At 32.2% G+C, this 21238-nt stretch overlaps 1 protein-coding gene across 1 annotated transcript in view; it reads left to right on the top strand.

Moving 5' to 3' along the window:
- Positions 1-17865, top strand: part of LOC127550726 (liver carboxylesterase 1-like) — a 56630-nt gene extending 38765 nt beyond the window's left edge. Inside the window, exons 9-14 of the mRNA XM_051979870.1 lie at positions 781-921; positions 2073-2153; positions 3289-3436; positions 4148-4279; positions 8393-8465; positions 17365-17865. Of these exons, the coding sequence (XP_051835830.1) occupies positions 781-921; positions 2073-2153; positions 3289-3436; positions 4148-4279; positions 8393-8465; positions 17365-17539 (750 nt within the window). The 3' untranslated portion in view covers positions 17540-17865. The remainder of the gene's footprint in view (positions 1-780; positions 922-2072; positions 2154-3288; positions 3437-4147; positions 4280-8392; positions 8466-17364) is intronic.
- The last annotated feature ends 3373 nt before the right edge of the window (positions 17866-21238 follow it).

Raw genomic sequence — 21238 nt, 5'->3', positions numbered from 1 at the left:
GGGATGATCATTTATTAGAGAAATCAACAAACCAAGATTTTTCATAGAAGGACATCTGGAAAAGTGAAGGACCTCTAGCTTATATCATAGGTGATTGTATTTAAAAATGGGGAATGGTCAGTATAGAAAATTAAATACTCCAAAAAATCATAGTATCTATGTTCAAATAGTTTAAGGGCTCTCATTGGGAGACCAATGTAATTTTTTTTATGATCCTATAGATCACATCTAAGAACAGTGGAAAGAAGATGCAGAGTCACTTCTAAGCTTGACATAACAGAAAACTATTTAATAATTTAGTTGCCTACATAAATGAGTTTCCCCTTATTGGAGATATTCAGCATTTGTTGAGTTGGTTATAGAAGGTATTTCTGTTAAAGAGTGATTTGGATTAGATAGCATCTGCACTCTCATTGCAAATATTCAGCTCTGAGATTTTGTGATTTGTCAGAATCATATGATGTATGATAATACAGCAATCGTTTTATATGTATATGCTGTCTATTAAACGGACTTTATATATGTTCTGATCCCTTGTGTTGAATTAAGTTGTAGGAAAATTAAAAGTAATTGATTAAGGAGTAATCAATTATTGGCAAGATAGACATAATCTACAAATGTCCTTGTAATTTAGACACCCAAAGTAAAGCTATGGATCCTTTTTCCCTGCTGACCTCACCAAAAGATATAACTCTCCTTCTATAAGACATAGAGGAAAATGTAAAAATGAAGTCACTCTGGATTAGGAAAAGAAAATGGAGATGTTACTTTTTTTTCCAGAAATTTTTGTTCCTACCTGCAGTTGTGGATGGAGTATTTTTCCCTAAAAGCCCCAAAGAGCTCTTGGCTGAAAATCAGTTCCAGCACATTCCCTACCTTATGGGAATCACCAACCATGAGTTTGGTTGGTTTCTTCCAAAGGTGAGAGACCATTTTATTTCTTCTCTGGTCTTGCGTTCTTCTTCTCTCTCTCTCAAACCAGAAATCCTCCAACCTTGGTTAAGAAAAGGGTTTAGTGTACTGGGCGTCCTTTGCAGAGATGGTTTGCTATTGATTCTGATTTAACAATCTTGCACTTTTCTGCCTTAGCACAAGACTCCATTTCCAAGGAATTATTCTAGATAACTGTTAAATTATTGCAGAAGCAGCATTGGTAGTTAGCATTTTCCTGTTCAAGAATCTTACAGTATTTGAGCTGAAAGGCATTAAATCCAAATCACTCATTTTAAATATGAAAACACTATGTTTCATAGAAAGGAAGAGATTGCCTCAAATTGATACATAGATTAGACAAGGGACAAAGATGAGAGTTTATATCTTTTCTCATTTGTTGTCCCATACCCTCTTTTATAAGGTAAGCAGTGACCTTATCCTTCCCAGAGTTTTCTTCACATTAAAATTGGAGAAGTTATATATGAAATCTTGGGTTTGACTCTTCCCATTTCCATCACTACATAAGAAATATGATATTATGGGAAGAGCATCAGATCTGGGATCTGCAAACATAGATTTGAATCCTGGCTTGGATACTCACTATTAATGTGACTTTGCACAAATTACTCATTACTCATTTATAAAATAAGTTGATTGGACAAGAATAAGGATTCTTTCAGCTCTAAATACTGTGATACATTAAGCATAAATGATAACTATTCATGTATAAGTACTACCAGTGCTATTTGTATTCTAACAAGGGACATTCTAGTAAACTAAAGGAATGTGGTTCCAATCATAATTCTTTTGGGGTCTGATTTCTAAGTAAGAAACTTAAAGCTTATCATTGACCAACCTGGGTATTATGGAAATCCCAATTTCAACGTATGCTTCTGTCTGCTGGGAAGAAGTGGGACCTATTCTTTTAAGGATTTGAAAAAAAAAATTTGTCATAATTTTATGCTGGTGGTTTCTTGGGACATTAGTAAGTTATGTTAACCTACTAATCTAGTCGGACTCATCAGAGAACTTCAAAGCTAAAAGTAGAATAAACATTATTCTCATTTTTATCATCAGGCAGCTTTTCTTTCCCCATTAATAATTAATCTGTTGTGTAAAATTTCATTTTTTTAATGTAGATGCTGGGATATCCTATATCAGAGGATGGACTGGATCAAGGAATGGCCACAGAACTATTATGGCATTCTTACCCACTTCTTGTAAGAAAACTAGAGTCATTGAATATGAGATGTAGGAGGGAAGATTAAAATCTATCTAGTTCAATTCCTTCATTTGATTATTGGAGAAAACTGAGACCCAGAGAGGGGAAGTAGTTTCACAAAGTAGTTTCACAAATTTTCACATACCCTAGTCTGTGGCAGAGCACACCCAAGACTCCAGTTGTTCATTCTAGTACAATTTCTACTATGTTTTCGATTTAAGGTCACACGCAATCAAAGAACAAAGTAGATTAACTTGCAGTTGCCTCCTTTGGCAGTCTTCCCACCATTATTGTAAAAACCAGTGAAATAATACATGAAGTGAATTTATCATGTCTTCTCTGACCAAACCCCATACAACTTGGGAATATTCTTGACCACTTTCCAAACTCCATAAAAACATACTGTTTATTCCTAGGCATTTATTCAAGCATACTTTATATTATATTTTTGTTTATTGATGTTTTAACTCCGTCTTGGATTATGAACACTGGGAAGGCAGTATGGGCGAAGGACTTGGCCCATACTACTGACTATTGATATAGGAAAATTCTGATAAAGAAAATTCTTCTATCATTCATATTTTCTTCTCTGCAGTTGAGAATCTTTGAAATGAGCCTAGACCACTAGGAAGTTAAATAATTTACCCAAAGTTACATTGTCAGTATGTGAGTTTCAGAACTTGAATCCAAATCTTTATGGTTTCTAGGCTAAACCTTCACTTATTGGATCATGCTGAAAGAACTTCATTAATTCATCATTGTATTCTGTGAAATGTCTAGCTAAAGAACCAATTTCAAAGTGATATTCTTTTAAATAGTCATATTCTTCCAAATTTTAGTAATTTATTCCATGGAAACTGATTTTATGTAAAACATTAGGAAGTTAACCTAACAAGCAATATTATAAGTGAGTGATTTACTTGAAGAATTTTTAGCTGGATTTCATTCCATATTTAAACTTGTTTATAATGCAATGACAATATTATTATGAAAAATATAAGGTGTGGCAACTTTAAGTAAGACATCAAATCAATGAAGAGATAAAATGGCATATGTATAGATATACTGATAGGAAAAGAAATGAATGAATACATGTTCAGTACTTTTCACTTATTGCTCATTGCCCATTACAGAAAATTCCCCAAACACTCACTTCAGTGATAACTGAAAAGTATCTTGGAGGTACAGATGATCCTGTCAAAAAGAAAAACCTATTTCTTGAAATGCTAGGAGACCTGACATTTTGGATCCCCACTGTGATTTTGGGTCGGCTTCAGAGGGGTAAGTTTTGAGGCAATATGAGGGCAGGGGGTAGTGATAAAGTCAGGATATCCCTTTCAATTTTTAGTCAAAGATATTAAATGATTCTGAAATTACTTTGGATAAACCCTATCAGAAATGGATTACATATCTGCCTATATAATAAAAAGAATACTAGCTTTTGAAAGCTTAGGTTCAAATCCTTGCTTGAATATTTTCCAGATAAAAATGCATAGTACAAAGATATGAAGTATGGTGGAGATAGGAACAGATTGTGAGAAGAGATATTACTCAATCTATTGATTTATTAGTCAGCTGGGAAGGATAGAATGATGATTGCAACTGTTTCATGGAAATCTATACTGAGCTGCCTTTATTAAGCTGAAACTGAATGACTATAGATTTGGCAGGATTCCAAAGGAATTTCTATGTGAAAAGGATTTGACAAGATGAGTTTTATGTTTCCAGCCAACTCTAATATTCTATGATTAGGAAGTCAGCGCTTAGGATCTTAATGAATTACAATAGGATGGATGGTAACCTTAAAAAAATTACATCTCCTTTAATTTTGATTATTATTCTGTATATGCCTCTTGATACCTCTAATTACATTAGATCCTAGGTTTTCAATTATTTAAAATAATATCTCAGAACACAAGCATTTTGAGCTTTCTAAAGGTATCTATTTGCAATAAAGGATGTGAGAGTTTTCTTCCATTTCTTTTCATTCAGATTCAGGTGCACCCACTTACCTCTATGAACTGCAGCATCGCTCAAGTGTCTGGGGAAACATGAAACCAGCAACAGTCAAGTCAGACCATGGAGATGATCTCTTTCCTGTCTTTGGATCTCCGTTTTTAAAAAGTAATGGATCTTTGTTTGGTACAAAATCTTCCTTAAGATATTATGACCCTTTTTGAAAGATAACTTTTAGTTCTTACATGTGTTCAGATTTTTTGAATTATCAAAGTGTTTTTTTTATTCTTATTTCAATTGGTTCTCACATCATCTTTGTGGGATAACAAAAGATGATTATTTTTATTTCTAAAATATAGAGAATATGACTATGTCCCAGAGAGTGAAGTTAGTTACCTAAAAGTCATGATGGAGCTACAACTAGAACAAACATCCTGTTGTCCAGTCCCAGACTCACACTACCAATTTAATTATCTTAAAACTCAAGTCTCACAACTGAAACAGGATATTTTCTTTCCCTGAGGAAGTGATGGTAGATCATATAGTCAGTAATATGGTGATTAGGATAAAGGAGTTGATAGCTCTGCTTTACTCACTTCTGGTCAGCTCACACCTGTTTCATCCTGTTCAGTTCTTGGTACCACAACTTAGAAAGTATATTGACATAGAGAACTTCAAGAGCAGATATTTATTTATTTATTTTTTAAAATAACTTTTTATTGATAGAACCCATGCCAGGGTAATTTTTTACAGCATTATCCCTTGCACTCACTTCTGTTCCGATTTTTCCCCTCCCTCCCTCCACCCCCTCCCCCAGATGGCAAGTAGTTCTTGACATGTTAAATAGGTTACAGTATATCCTAGATACAATATATGTGTGCAGAACCAAACAGTTCTCTTGTTGCACAGGGAGAATTGGATTCAGAAGGTATAAATAACCCGGGAAGAAAAACAAAAATGCAAGCAGTTTATATTCATTTCCCAGTGTTCTTTCTTTGGGTGTAGCTGCTTCTGTCCATCTTTGATCAATTGAAACTGAATTAGCACTCTTTATCGAAGAGATCCACTTCCATCAGAATACATCCTCAAACAGTATCATTGTTGAGGTATATAATGATCTCCTGGTTCTGCTCATTTCACTTAGCATCAGTTCATGTAAGTCTCGCCAGTCCTCTCTGTATTCATCCTTCTGGTCATTCCTTACAGAACAATACTATTCCATAACGTTCATATACCACAATTTACTCAACCATTCTCCAATTGATGGGCATCCATTCATTTTCCAGCTTCTAGCCACTACAAACAGGGTTACCACAAACATTTTGGCACATACAGGTCCCTTTCCCTTCTTTAGTATCTCTTTGGGGTATAAGCCCAGTAGAAACACTGCTGAATCAAAGGGTATGCACAATTTGATAACTTTCTGAGCATAGTTCCAAATTGAAGAGCAGATATTTAACAAAATAAACATAGTTAAGGGATGAAGAAAACATTTTATTGAAAAGCAATATATAGAGCTAATTTTCTATATTTCATGCATGAACCTAATACTATAGCTTATAAATTCTTAAAGTGAAAATAAAATTACTTATAAAAATATTTTGGGGAGATCCCTCAAGACCATGCTATTTGATAATAGTATAGTGCTATCCTAAGAGAGAATATAAAAAAAAGTCCACTGTGTATGTAAAGGACAGGAAGTCTGGAGTGAGAGAGACTCCCAATTGGAAACAAGAAAAGGAAGTAGGAGAAAGAGGATTTCTTAAGAGAAAATCAGAAAAATATTGGGGAACATTTTGAAAACAAACATCTGTATTTTGCAAATAGAACTAGGTGTAAACATCAGTAGGAAAAGATTTCACTCAAACTTCACTTTCATGTCTGTTACTCAAAGGTGAGAAGAACACATAAGAATTTAGTGTAGCACAACATTCAATTCAACAAGGATATGGATAAAAATAAGAAGAGAGAAAGCATAAAAATTGTAACACAATATTAATTCAACAAGGATATGGATAAAAATAGGAAGAGGGAAAGCATAAAAAGTGGAGAGTGTATTGAGGGAGAGATTAGTAATAAGCAAAAACAAAATGACAAAACAAAACAAATCTCTTAAACTTAGAGAGAGGATGGTGGAAAATGAATTAAAACAAGGGGTACAAAAGCAAAATAGCATGAAATGAATGGGAAGAGAAGCGAATATAGAAGAAAAATCTAAGAGAATAGAATGGGATAATAAGCAATTAGCTATAATATTTTGGATGTGAATATGATAAACATCCTTAAAACTTAAGAATTTTGCTGTAAGCAAAATCCAACAATATATTGTTCAAAAGAAATATTTTTGAAACAGAAGGACTCCCACAGTTAAAATCTATTATCCCTCAGCTGAATGCCACACACACAAACACACACCCATGCATATACACATGTGCAAAGAAGAGGTAGAAGGAAATGACAAAATAATTATAGTTAAGGGATGAAGAAAATATTTGGTTGAAAAGTAATATATAGAGATAATTTTCTATATTTCATGTATGAACCCAATACTACAGCTTATAAATTCTTAAAGTAAAAATAGAATTACTCATAAAAATATACAATAAAACTAAGATAATAAGACATCTCAATTTATCCTTATCAGTATTATACAAATTTAAACAAAAAATAAGAAATTAATATCATTAATGGAATTTTAGAAAAATTGATACAATACACTTCTGAGGAATATTAAATGAGACTAAAATATGCATGACTTTACAAAAATTTATTATACCTTAGGACATAAAAACTTCACAAACAAATATCAAAAAAGCAAAAAATATTACAAATAGCGTTTGTTGATCATAATAAAATGCCATTACATTAAATATAGGTTCATGGATAAAATTATTTAAGAAACCAACACTAAACAGTTGTTGGGTCAAAGAACAAATCATAGAAATGATAAGAAATATCATTAAAGTTAATAGCAAAAATGAGACAACTTATCAAAATTTTTGGGATTAAGTCAAAGTAATTTTTTGAAAGAAATTCATGTTCCTAAACACTTTTATTAATAATAAATCAAATCAATGAATTGATAATACAAATAGTATACTAAAAAATCAACCAATAAAAAAATCAAGTAAATACTAAACTAATAATATGAAAAATAAAAAAATTAAATTAAAATTAAAAACAAAAAATGACATGGAATTGTCATAATGCATTTATTTAATTGCATAAACATTTAGGAACATTAAGATTAAAAAGGAAACAATTAAATGGAAAAGAAACCTTTGAGGGAAATTTTTCTCTGACAAAATTTTTATTTCTACAAATATTTCTAAAAAATATTTATTTTCTAAATAAAAAAATATTTGACTGCGACATATTTAACATGTATAAGACTACTTGCCATCTGGGGGAGGGGGTAGAGGGAGGAAGGGAAAAAAGTCTGAAAAGAAATTGAGTGCAAGGGATAATGTTGTAAATACATTTTTTTCAAAATAAAAAAAGTTTTTAAATAAAAAAATTAAAAAAATTGTTTCTAAAAATAAATAAATTTATTATAAATAAATTCAAAAATTTATTTAAATTCCTACATAAAGAATTGATTCAAGTTTATGAGAAAATAACCCATTCTCCTATGTAAAATATCTAAGGATATGAATATACAATTCTCAAGAGAAGAAACCTAAGCTATTATTGACTGGTTGAAATAATGTTCCAAATCACTACTAGGAAGACTCAAGTGATTCTGAGACTTGACCTCACTTTCATTTTAGTGACAAAAAGGACAAAAAAAAGAAAAGATAAATGCTGAAGCAGGAAATTGAGAAAATGGACACATCTGTGCATTGTTACTGGCTTTGTGAATAGCCAATCTGGAAAGCAATATGGTAGTATTAAAAAAAAAAAATTCTGCTTGTCTATGCATATTTGTTAAAATTAATTTGCTCCTTCCCCTTTTTTCCAATGGGGTGATATTTAGCAGGGAGAAAATACAAATTTGTTATTTTTTTGAAAATAGAAATATGTATGTGGTGATAGTAGTGGGGTCAAAGGTGACATGTTGAATGGAATTTCACTCTATTAATGGTCTTGCTAAATGGTTTTAATGTGTTAAAAAGACCTTCTCATCAAGCCATCTGTAAATGTTGGAAGGTAAAAACAAAACATGACTATATTTCTAAAAGTAAACAATTTGTGAAATGAAAATGGAATGTGATAAACGTCACTGTTTCGCTTTTTTAAAACTACTAGTTATATTCTAATATCTGTAATTTTCATTCTTAGATAGTTCCCCAAATGAGGAGAAGCAACTTAGCAGGATGGTGATGAAATATTGGGCCAATTTTGCTCGGAATGGGTAAGACTAGTAACAGAGAAGAAAGGAAGTTTTTTTTTTTTTTTAAATATTGATGTATTTTGCTTTTGCATCATCTACATTTCCTAACATATTCCTCCTTCCTCCCCCTTCCTAATATATTCTTTTATAACAAAAAATAAAAAGGAAGGGAAATATATTTTAGCCAAACTAGCCATAACATCAACTACATCTGACATTAGATGCAGAATTTCATACTCATGCTCCCTCATTAGTACAAAGAAGAGAGAGAGGTACAATCTTATATGTTTTCTTTAGGCTAAGGATTCAGTTTCCTATCTTTCACATGGTCATTATTCTTTTCATTTACATTGTTGAAGTAATCATGTATATATTCTACATAATTTCATATGAATTCTCATTTTATGTACATTCATCTATTTTTATTTCTTATAGCTCATTAGTATTTTATTTCATTCAAATAGTAAAATATATTCAGTTATTTTCCAAATGAATTAGAAAAGAACTTTCCCTGCAGGGGAAAAAAAGGAATAAAAGCCCCCAAAGACTCCAGGATTTTACTACTACAAACATGTGCCTATGAATATTTTGATATATGTAGGACAGCTATCTTTATCATTGACCTTCTTGGGGCATATGCATAAGAATAAGGTTTCTGAGTCAAAGAATATGGACATATAACTCTTGTTATTTATGTAATTCCCAATTGCTTTCCAGAATAGATGAACTGATTCATTATTTGATAAGTGGTGAATTAGTTTGGCTATCCTTTCACAACTTTGATTACTCCAACAATTTATTATTCTCATCTTTTGCCATCTTTTCACTTTGCTGGTGGTCAGGTGATTAGAATTGTTTAGATTACATTTCTTTTTTTTTTAATCAATTTTTTAGTTATTTTAGCTCTTAATTTTCTCTTTTTTAATTCCCCTCTCTCATACATGGAGAAATTAAAAACTCCAAAAGCCATTACAACATATACCATTTATTTAAAAAAATTCTATTTTAACCATATTTAAAAAATGTCTTTTTGCAGTCTGAGTTTATAACTTCTTTATCAGAAGGTAGGAACCATGTTTCATCATATATCTTCTGGAATTATGGTTGGTTTTTGTGTTAATAAGAATTTCTAAATCTTGCAAAGTTATTTGTCTTTCAATATTGTTATTAAAGAATTTATTCTCTGGATTTTATTCAATTTACTTTAATCAGTTCATACAAATCTTCTCAGGCTTATACAAAATTGTTTCCTTTATCATTTCTTATAGCACAACATTTTACTAGTCCCCAATTAATGGCACTTCTTCATTTTTCAATTCTTTGCCACCATGAAAAGATCTGATATCAACATTTTTGTATACATGGATAATTTTCCTTTTTTTAAGAGAAATTTGTTGTGGCAGAGACTTTATAGTGTTATTGTTGGTTCAACATACTTAGTTCATATGTTAGGATTGTTGGTTCAAGCACAACTTAATGATTTATTGAGTATTTTCCAAATTACTTTTCTTTTTTATAAAAATTACTTTTCAGAATGAGTGGAGTAAGGTATAGCTCCAATGTATTAATAAATTTGCTTCCCTACAATACCTCCAGGATTTGTCTTTTTCTTTTTCTATCTGATGAGTATGAGATAATGCCTTATAATCGCTTTAATTTGCATTTCTCAAATTATTAGTGATTTAGAGCATTTTTTCATATGACATGCATTTCTTCCTCTGAAAAATGCTTCTTTATACCTTTTGACCATTTATCAATTAGGAAATGTTTCTTATAAATTTGATTCAGTAAAGTATATTTTAGAAATGAGACCTTTACCAGAGAAAGTTAATGCAAAGATTTTCCTGATTCTCTTTTTGTTTTAGTTTCCTTTGTTTTGATTTTTGAAAAAAAAAAATTCCATTTCATCAAAATTATCCATTTTACTCCATGTGAACCTCTATAACTCTAGCTTGATCAAGAACTCTTTCTTTACCCATAAATCTTACAGTTACTTGCTTTCAGTTTCCCTAATTTGTTAATGATAACATTTAGGTCTAATTTATATGCTCTTTTGGATTTTGCTTTCATATAAAATGTGAGATACTTTGTTATATGTAATTTCTCTTAGTCTACTTTCTAGTTTTCTTAGCAGTTTTTTTTTAAACAGTGAGTTCTTAGCCAAATATCTGGGACCTTTGCTTTTATCAAGCAAAAGGCTGCCTCAGTCACTTGCTTCCGTATATTGTATACCTAATTTGTCTGGGATGTGAAAAGACCTTCAGGGTTTCTGGCCAAAGCAGAAATGATAGCTATATTTACATTCAATCTGAGTTAATCAGGATCTAAACAATGACTAAATAGGGCTTGGTCTAGGACTTATTGGTAGATAAAGAGAAACAGATTGGTTTTGGGTTAGGGAATGGTCCTTAAGAAAGAAATCTAGCCGATAAACGCAAAGAGATCTTAGGAAGATGCAGAGGTGCCAAAGAGAAAAGAAAATGCTTTTAAGAGCATCTGTATGTAAGGGTATGATATTCTATGTGCACAGAGGGAAAGGAGGAAAGGAGGGAATCAGGAAAGGAGGGAAGTAGTGAGGGAGGGAGGGAGGAAAGAAGGAACAAAAGAAGGAAGGAAAGAAGGAAGGAGGGAAAGAAGGAGAAAAAGAGGGAGGGTAGAAAAAGAAGGGAGGGAGGGAGGAAAGGAAGCTTTCCAACTGACCAAGTCCAGTTTTGGTTCTTCTTTACTCAGAGAGGTTGATGTTTGTCCTTTGTTCTTGGAGAGGACCATGACATTACTCAATTGTCTCCTAACCTTAATCACTGAATGGACATCCAGGGCCCTCTCTAGTTATCTTGATCTATATCTTGCCACTAGACCCAGATGACTCTGGAGGGGAAAGTGAGGCAGGTGACCTTGCAACAACCCTCCCTCACTTAAATCCAATTTACTTGTATGTCATGGCATCATCTCCCTGATATCGAGGTCTTCTTAGAGAACGAAGGACAAACAACAACAACAACAATTTATTCCAGTGAGTCACCAAATTATTATTAAATCCCAATTTTTTTATCATTATTGTGTAATACATTTTGAAATTTAATACAGCTATACTCCCTTTCTTCCCACATTTCCTCCTATAAGTTCCCTTGATATTTTTGACATCTAATTCTTCCATATACATTTTGTTACTTTTCCTAGCTCTCCAAAATAATTTGTTTTATTGTTTGATTGGTATGGTCCTTAATAATATTGGCATTTTTATTACATTGACTAGAGCAAAGGTAATGATCTGGAACAGAAGTTATTTTGCTTCAGCTAAGGTTAAAAAAAAAAAAGCAGGGGTAGCAATCCTGCTCTAAAAAAAAGTAAAGCCAAATAGACCTAATTAAAAGAGATGAGAAAGGGAACTGGATCTTCCTAAAAGGTATCATAGACAATACAACATGTCAATATAAAATATATGTGAAACTAGTGGTATAGCATCTGGATTCTTAAAGGAAAAGGTAAGTGAGTTTTAGGAAGGAAAAGACAGCAAAACTATACAAGTGGGGGCCCTCAATTATCCCCTCTCAGATCTTGATAAATTCAACCAACAAGAAAGAAACTAAGGCAGTAAGTAGACTATTAGACTCCAGAAGCAAATTAAAAGAGAAAGGAATAATCTACCTGTTAGATCCATGGGAAGGAAAAAAATCCATGACCAAACAAGAGAGTGGGAACATTATGAAATGCAAAATAGATAGTTCTGACAGTCTTAAATTAAAAAGCTTTTGTACAAACAAAAGCAAGACTAGAAGAAAGCAGAAAGCTAAGAAACAATTTTTACAACAAATATCTCTGATAAAACCCTCATTTCTCAAATATAAGAATGCAAACCATTCCCCAGTTGATAAATGGTTAAAGATTATAACCAGGCAGCTTTCAGATAAAGAAATTAAAACAATCTACAGACAAATGGAGAAATGCTTTAAATCACTTTTGATTAGAGAAATGCACGTTAAAACAATTCTTAGATACTATCTCACACCTTTCAGATTGACCACTATGATAAAAAAGGAGAACAATAAACACTGGGAAGAATGTGGGAAAATTTGACCACAGAATTTCAGAAAAACATGGAAAGACTTGTTTGAATTATTACAAAATGAAATGAGCAGAACCTCGAAAATGTAGTACACAGTATCAGCAACATTGTGTGATAATCCATTTTAATTGACTAAGTTTTCTCAAGAATAGTTATCCAAGACAAGCACAAAGAACTTATGAAGAAAAATGCTGTCCACAACCAGATAAAGAATTGAATATCTCTGAGTGCAGACGGAAGTATATTTTTCACTTACTCTATTCTTTCTTGCATTTGTTTTTTCTCTTTTGGTGTGTTTCTTTTCTCATAACTGTGATTAATATGGAAATATGTTTTAAATGATAGCACATGTGTAAACTATAGCAAACTACCTACCATGTTGGGAAGAGGGGAGAAGAGAGTGGGAGGAAGGGAAAAAATCTGGGAGGGAGGGGAAAAATTTGGAACTTAAAATCTTATAAAATTAATGCTAAAGATTCTATTGACATAATGGGGGGAAATATAAATACTCAATATTCATATGGAAAAATTCTTACTTAGCCTCTTATGAATGCTTCCTTATGTTTATCTTTTTATTCTTTCCTTGATTCCTGAATTTGTCAAATGTTCTACTTCACTCTGGTATTGTCATTTGAAATGCTTACAAGTTCTGTATTTCATATGAGGAAAGAAAAGAGAACTAACATTTGCTATTCACATATATGCCAGCCAATGTATTGAAAACTTTGCAAATATTATGTTATTAAAGGTCCATTTCCCTCTTATATTATGTTCAGTTTTAGCCAGGTAAATTATTCTTGGTTATAAATCTTGATCTTTTATTTTCTACAATATCATATTTCAGATTCTCTTCTTCATATGTGTGGCTGCTTAATAATGTATGATTCTGACAGAGCTTCCTCAGCACTTCAGTTCTTTCTGACTGCTTGCTATAATTATCCTTGACCTATATATTCTGGATTTTGGCTATGGAATTTTTGGAAGCTTTCATTTGGGGATTTTTTTAAAGGACATAATTAGTAGATTATTTCATTTTCTACTTTGCCCCCTCAGGTTATAAAAGATCTAGGCATGTTTGTGAATTGTTCAAGTATGATTTCAAGGCCTTTATTTAGGAAAATGACTTGTGGATACTAATGATAGGTCCAATGATTCTTAATTTCCCCCCTCATTATGTTTGCCTTGATAAGATGGGTTTGCTGTGACATTCACATTCTTTTTCTTTTTTCATTTTTTTATTTTTAAAAATATTTCTTAATGTTTTATGTAGTTATTAGCTTCTCTTTTCTTAATTTTATTTTCAGGTTGCTATTTTTTTGGAAAAATTTTTGTGCCACTTTTGCTAGGATGTTAATTCTCTTTCAATATTTTTATTCCATAGCTCTCATTTCTTTTCACATTTTTTGTCTCTCTTTAGTTTTTATATGCTTTTTCCACTTTTTTCCACTCTTGCTTTATCACCTCTAGGAATTTTGATTAGACTTGTGCCCATGTTGTTTGTCTCTGAATCTTTGCTTTTAGATATCATGGGATTATTCTCTTTGAGTTTTATGTTTTGAGCTTCCTTGCCATATCAGTAGCTCTTTCTGGCATGTTTTTTTTTTTTGTTGTTGTTGTTTGATCCATCTTGTAGCTTTGGCTCAGATCTACACACTTGTGATGTGCGTCTGTGAAGGGTGGAGTGGATGCGTGGCTGAGCTTCCGCTAGTGTCCTCTTGTTGCCTTCATAGTGGAGGAAACTTTTAGGTTACAAAGTGCTGTGATCCAGGGTGATATCTGCTCACTAAATTTCCCATGAGTTCTGCAAGTTCTTGACCCAGATTTGGTTCTGATGACTTCCCCTATGTGGAAGGTTCATTAGACTGCCACTAGAATCAACCATTTAGCAGTTTTACAAGTTTGGAGCAATTGAATTGTTGGTTTCATTTTGATCTAAGACTCCTTCTCTAATTATTCTGATGCATGTTTCAACCTGGCCTAGGATCTAGAACTGAATTCCTGCTCTAATCCTGAAATGATAGTCATAAAATGACTTTCATTCTAGACTTATTTTTCAAAGTGCACAAGTAAGGCCCATTGCCAGTTCCTCTCTACCATCTGTAGGGCAAGTTACTTTTTTATTCCACACTGATCATGTGACCTGGAACTGAGTAGCAGGTGACAGAATCCAGATGGTCCCTACTCCTGTGCCTTGTACTAGTTCAGTTATCTTCTGTAATCTCTTCCTGTCTAGTATTGTGCCTTTAGTGGCACAGTGCCTAGTACTGCTCCTTTCCCTTTGGGTCAAAAGAGGGCTTCATGTCCAATAATATGATTCTCAATACATACTGTCCCTATATCTGACAACTTCTTTATCTCCCTAAGCCACTTAGGGATAGAAAAAAAAATGATTCCCATGACTAGATGGTCCAGCAGATAGAGCCTGGAGTCAGGAAAACCTGAGCTAAAAACCAGCCTCAAGTAGTTAGGTAGCTTATAGGATATATCACTGTGCTTAGTCAGGAAGATTTGAGTTCATATCTAACCTCAAACATTTACTGTGTACCTTGGACAAGTCGTTTTAACCTCTGCTTGTCTTAAGAAGGAAAAGGCAAATCACTCGAGCATCTTTGCCAAAAAAACTCCTTGGAAAATATGGTTCACAGAGTTATAAAGAATTGTGCATGACTAAACAAAATAACAGCAACTGACTTTTTCTTGAATTTCTCAACCTAAATTTGAATTAGTACTTTTAAAAAAAAGATCTTTGTGGAGAAAATGTGGTGGGAAAGCTAGACTGTGATTCTCCCTACAACTCCTTTAGAGCACTTTTAGATGGAAAATAATTTTTTGCAATTTCTTTTGAGGACTTAAAAAAAATTGACCACTTCTAATGGAGGATAACTTTCACTAGTCCATATTTGTGCTAAATCTCAGTGTAGCTTGAATTTCAAAACTTTACTAGAGAGAGTAATGGAAAGATTCTCTCCCTGCCCTTTCCCCGTCATATTACATCTCTTATCAGTCTAGTTGTGTATTATGCTTGTATCATCCTAGTTGTAGCCTACTTATATTGTTCATGCAAAAATATGATAAAAAACTTAAAATTTGATAGCAATTTCATATAATTAAATTAATCTTTTTGTGATTGTTTCTATCCATTTTTGATAAAAATTTTAATTATTAACCATATCTACAAAAGAATATCTTCTAATTTTAATGACATATTTAGATCACAATCATTTTTAATTTCCTGATGTATGCAATGAAAGATGTAGAAATTTCTCTGGACTACTCATCTACTTGTGTTAAGGGTATTCTTTGTAATGATAAAATTTACTTAATCATAAAAATTACTGTTTATGAGCCCCCACACGTGTGTTTCTCATTAAGTAGCCTGCAGTCTTTCTTACCTGGTCTTAATCACTGAATAAGCAGTTATCTCAGTCAAAATGAGATCTGTTTAAAGATCTTAGCTTAAATAGTCTAGGATCTTCCAGTGCATCTAGGGCCATCTCCAGTTGTCCTGATCTATATCTGGCTACTTCCAGAGGAGAATGTGAGACTGGTGACTTTGTACAGTCCTCTCCTTACTTAAATTCAATTCACTTGCATGTGTGGTATCACTTCTCTGATGTCTTTTATTATTTTGTTGGCCTTAGTTAAAAACTAAGGCCAACAAAATAATAAAAGACAGTAGTCAAAATTAGCTTTTAGCAAAGATATGTACTTACCACAATGGCTACAAAAAAGTTCTCCTATAAACCTCAAGTAAACTACTACACACACATACATGACATCTATTTGAAAGTCAGACATATTTAGAATGCATTGGTAGTGGTATTTTTATATGCATGAAGGTAACACACAGGGTCACAGCTACTTATCACACAATCCTGCCAATTCTTAATGTACTTTCTCTTATTTGGACATCTCACAAAGCTTTCTTCCTAAACTCTTTATCTCTTCCAGATATATTGCTAGACTGAAATGCAGTGGCCTGCAGATGGCTAGAAGTTGCTTTCTCTTGACTCCATGAGCTATTTGTCTGCCAGAGGCTCTACCATTTGATTGACTTTCTATATTTATGTATATCTGAAGATTGAATATCTCCTCACTTCTTGAAGTGACTTTACAACTAATGCATGTATTTTTCAGGGAAAATAGATCTTTTGCTAGAATCTCCCCCTCTCCCCCTTTTTAAAAGGGTTTTTCCTCAAAGCATTGCCAAGTTGGCCACTTAGTCTTTTCCTTTCAGTTTTTGTCTAGCCAATGATTGCCACTTACAATTCAATTAGAGAGAAGTGTCTTTACTCTTTGGCAAAGGTATTACCAAGTATTATCATTTTATTACCATTTTAATACTTTGTCATCTGTCATTACAATCTGCACTTGATTTATCTCAGATAAGGATAGAAGGATTCAAATCCACCTATGGCTATCCCATTACACTGTCAAAAAAGAGATTCTTCCCTAAGTGATTTATAATCTTAGATTTATCATACATTAGATTAGTGAATTATTTTGTTTTTAATTATTTCTTATCTACTTCATTTAAATAATTATATTTTGCTTTTAATTTTTATTGGTAAAATAATTATTTTAATTTTTACTCTTTATTTTACAATATGAGATCTTAAAAACTTTATAGAAGGACAAAATTTAATAGTATCCAAGAGCAGAGAATTTATCTCTGCCTATTTAGTGTGTTCCTCAGCTCCTTATTTTTAAACCACTATTATCATTAAATAATTTATAATTTATATGTAAATAATAATATATGTTAATAATAAAATGCATAAAATAATAATAAATATAAATAATTCAATGATTAAATGATCATTATTTAAAAGAAAATCTTGCTTACATTTCCAGAAACCCAAATGGTGAAGGGCTAATAAAGTGGCCTAGATATGATCAGAATGAAGAATACCTTCAAATTGATATCACCCCCAAAGCAGCCAAGAAACAGAAGAAGGAGGTGGCATTTTTAATTGAACTCTTGGCAAAGGAATCATCTAAAGTGAAGTTAGAGCACAGTGAATTGTGATCTGGATGAAAATGTTGGCTCTCCTTCACAAGAGTCTCACTGGAACTACATGAGAAGACTATTTTCTTTGGAATGAGTATCTAAGACATTGATCATGAGAGAGCTTCTTAATATAGAGATGATTGGGGCAGTTAAGAATTAGAGAGAGATGAAATCAGCCACACATTAGTATATTTTGAATGAGGATAAAGGACTATGTAATTTTGATATGAGAGGCCATGAGGAATGTGGGATTTCCTTCTTTTCATAGTACTTCAAATAATCGGTTGACTTCTGTGTGTAGGATTGTCTTGGGTCATATTAAATAAAATCTACATTTTAAAATATTTATTATTTCCTATTCCTATTGTGCAGATAAACAAACTCATCTTTGAAATAATCATTCTTAGTTCTCACATTTGAATTAAGTGATTGTAATTGTATAGATTTCTTCTGCAACATTTTTTGGTACAACATTGTTTTGGGTTTGAGTGCACCCTTCAGATTAAAAATTTCCAAATTGCATCTAAGAAACTTTACTTTCCCATGACTTTTTACTTACTAACTAGAGACTTGTTCAAAAATCACAACAAAAATAACCAGAAATCATGGGGTACCTCTTATATCCTTCCTGTATCATTTTTCTCTCTCCTATTTTCTAAGGTTTTGGCCTAGAAAACCAGACTTTTCATTATAATATATTTACATTAATTCTTAAAGTGACCATGGAACATGATTTGTGTAGCAGCTTTGTTTTCTTTCTCATTTTGTCATCTTCTTCTTTTAGTCTTCTTCTATTACATCTAATTTTTTTTCTTCTGAGCCTCCTTCCTTTTTTTTTCTGCTTCTCTTTTTCCTGATTTTTTTCTTCTTTTTTGGGGAGTCAGTCATAACATTTGTTAAATACTTTGTGGTATTCACTTTGCTGAGTAGAAGGGATACAGACACACTTTCTGCTCCAAAGGAATCTGTATTCTAATGATGAGAATAGGAGAGTAGTGGAAGAGAAGACAGCGTTAATCTAGGGATTGGGAGTAAAATCATAGCCACCAGTAGATTTTCATGTTAACTCCGGTAACAATGATTTTATTTATTATGCTCCTGCAGGGGTGCTCAAACTTTTTAAACAGGGGGTCAGTTCACTGTCCCTCAGACTGTTGGAGAACCAGACTATAGTAAAAACAAAAACTTTGTTTTGTGGGCCTTTAAATAAAGAAACTTCATAACTCTGGATGAGGGGGATAAACGTCCTCAGCTGCCACATCTGGCCCACGGCCGTAGTTTGAGGACCCCTGTTAGTGTAAGAGGCAGAGAAAGAAGTGTATGTGTGGGTTTAGGAAAGAAGGTTTAAAGTATTTTACTTAATAGGCCCTGAAGTTATAATGTAAGATTAGAAGAAATGTAAAGCATTGTCAGAAAACACCTAATAATAATGTTTCAAAGTGAGTTTTCACTCAGCATGTTTTCTTTTTCCTCTTCTTCATTTTCTTTTTTCCCTTCATTTCCTTGTTTTCTTTTCTATTTATTTCTTTTATTTCACTTCCTCCTTTTCCACAGCTTCATCAGTTCTCCAAAAGTTAAATTACAGAATAATTTTTCTTATATTCTGTTAACAGATCTAACTAGTACTTTTACACAAATGGGGAGAGAATGATATTTGAAGGTTTGAATTGAGCTTAATTTCAATCTTTAATGTTGTCATTTCAGAGATCTTAAAACTAAAAATCTTGCCGAAAAATACATTATCTTTGGCTTTCTCCCACCTTCCTTTTTCTTCTCTGATTTTGACTTCTTCAGTTGATATATTTTTTCCAGGATTTCATCTTATTGTGACGAATTAAATGTATTCATTCCCCCCAAGGCAAGTAGTAGAATTTCTTCTTTTTAATCTATAACTCTACTATCTCTTCTGTCTTCCTGCACCTTAACCTGAATGCTATTGTTTTTTTTCTAATTCCTCATGTTTTAAATAATTGATTAATAAAATTTTTTTCAAGAAAATTTATCTTAAAATTGTGAAGAATATCTTTTGTTTTATTTTATCTTAATTTCTAAGTAAATCAATTTCTCCAACATAACAAGCAAATTGAGTTGTAAGTTGAATAGCAAATTGAGTAGAAAGGAGCAAAAAAAAGTTAAGCTATCTATCAACTGAATCTTAGAATACATATGCAATGTTCCAGTGTCCCACATATGCAAGAAAGAAAGAGAAGTCCAATTTCTCATTTCCTTTCCTGGCTGGCATTGGTTATCAATTCACAAACCAGTTTCATGCTTTTAATGTTACCATTTACATTGCTTTCCTCACTGTGTGTATTATTTTTCTGCTTATGCTAATTTTACCATTTATTAGTTCTTACAAATGTTTCTCTGACTTCTTCATATATTTAATTTTTATGATATAGTAATATTTTATAAGCATAGACAGAAACACAGAGAGAGAGAGAGAACACACTGGGACATGAATCAGGAAAATCCAACTTCAAATCTTGCCTTAGATACTTACTAACTTTGTGACCTTGGGCAATTAACTTCAGTTTCCTCATGTATAAGATGAGTTAAAAGAGGAAATGATAAACTGCTCCAGTATCTTCGACATGGAAATTTTAAATTCAGTCACAAAGAGTTGGTCATAACTGAAATGACTACACAAAACAACAAAATTCTATTGAATTATTGTATCATAATTGGTTTAATCATTGCTCAATTGGTGGGCTTCTACTCTTCAGTTCTTTACCGGCACAAAAGATTCTCCTAAAATACATTGTTTTCTATATTTTCTATCTTAAATTTTCTCAAGACATCTGCTTATTTTACAATTCATTTACACATGCAAATGGAAATACTGATCATTATCTAACCCAAAGAAAACTGTACTGACACTACAGCCTAAGTATGCAGACATACTTCAGATGCTATTCTGTCTTGTCCATGTTACTTCCCTATTTTATGGCCCTGTATTATCCCATGGGTAAGACATATCAGAGATATTCCTTTTGAGAAATTTAAATTAAGTAACAGAGTCCATGACTATTCTAGTTTTAATGAACCACTTAATTATTCCACAAATATTTATTAAAGTCTTAGTATTTATGAAGAACTGTCCCAGTGATATAATTACAAAGAATAAAATAATTCTTACCTACAATAGACTTACATCTTAATATAAGAGATAATAAAAAAGCATAAGCTATAGACAGCTACAAGGCCTTGAATCAAAGAATAAAAGTCTATAATAGATACAAAGTAAAACTAAATGATGAAATTAGTAAGACAGAAAAATGCATAGAAAAAGAAAATGTAAAACATTGAAGTAGAGGAAAGAAAAAGGATTATGCCTGAATAATTATCTGAAAGGAGAAAAGATGAAAAGGATTAGATAATTAGATGCTACATAGAAAGGTTAAGAAAATAATAAGTTAAGCAAATCTAAAATTAGGAGAATAACAAATGGGAGCAAGTAGTGTTTAAGTATGAGGGTAACAGCTGAGGGAAACAAATTGCTTAAAGTTAATTAAACTAAAGTAGTTGAATAAACTAGATACTATCTTTACACAGGAAGAGAGGAAAGTTTTAATTGAAAATATAGAGAAAAAAGGAGGAAGGTATAAAGAACTTGTAACTTTAAATTTGAGTGGATTAAACATTTCCAAAAAAGTTATTGAATAAGAAAGAAGATCCTTTACACTTTGTTGCTTACAAGAATCACACTTAAAAAAA

Source organism: Antechinus flavipes, chromosome 2 (genome assembly GCF_016432865.1).
Source record: "Antechinus flavipes isolate AdamAnt ecotype Samford, QLD, Australia chromosome 2, AdamAnt_v2, whole genome shotgun sequence".
Classification (NCBI taxonomy): domain Eukaryota; kingdom Metazoa; phylum Chordata; class Mammalia; order Dasyuromorphia; family Dasyuridae; genus Antechinus; species Antechinus flavipes.
The sequence above is the reverse complement of the archived record's forward strand: the minus strand, read 5'-3'. Positions and strand labels throughout refer to the sequence as shown.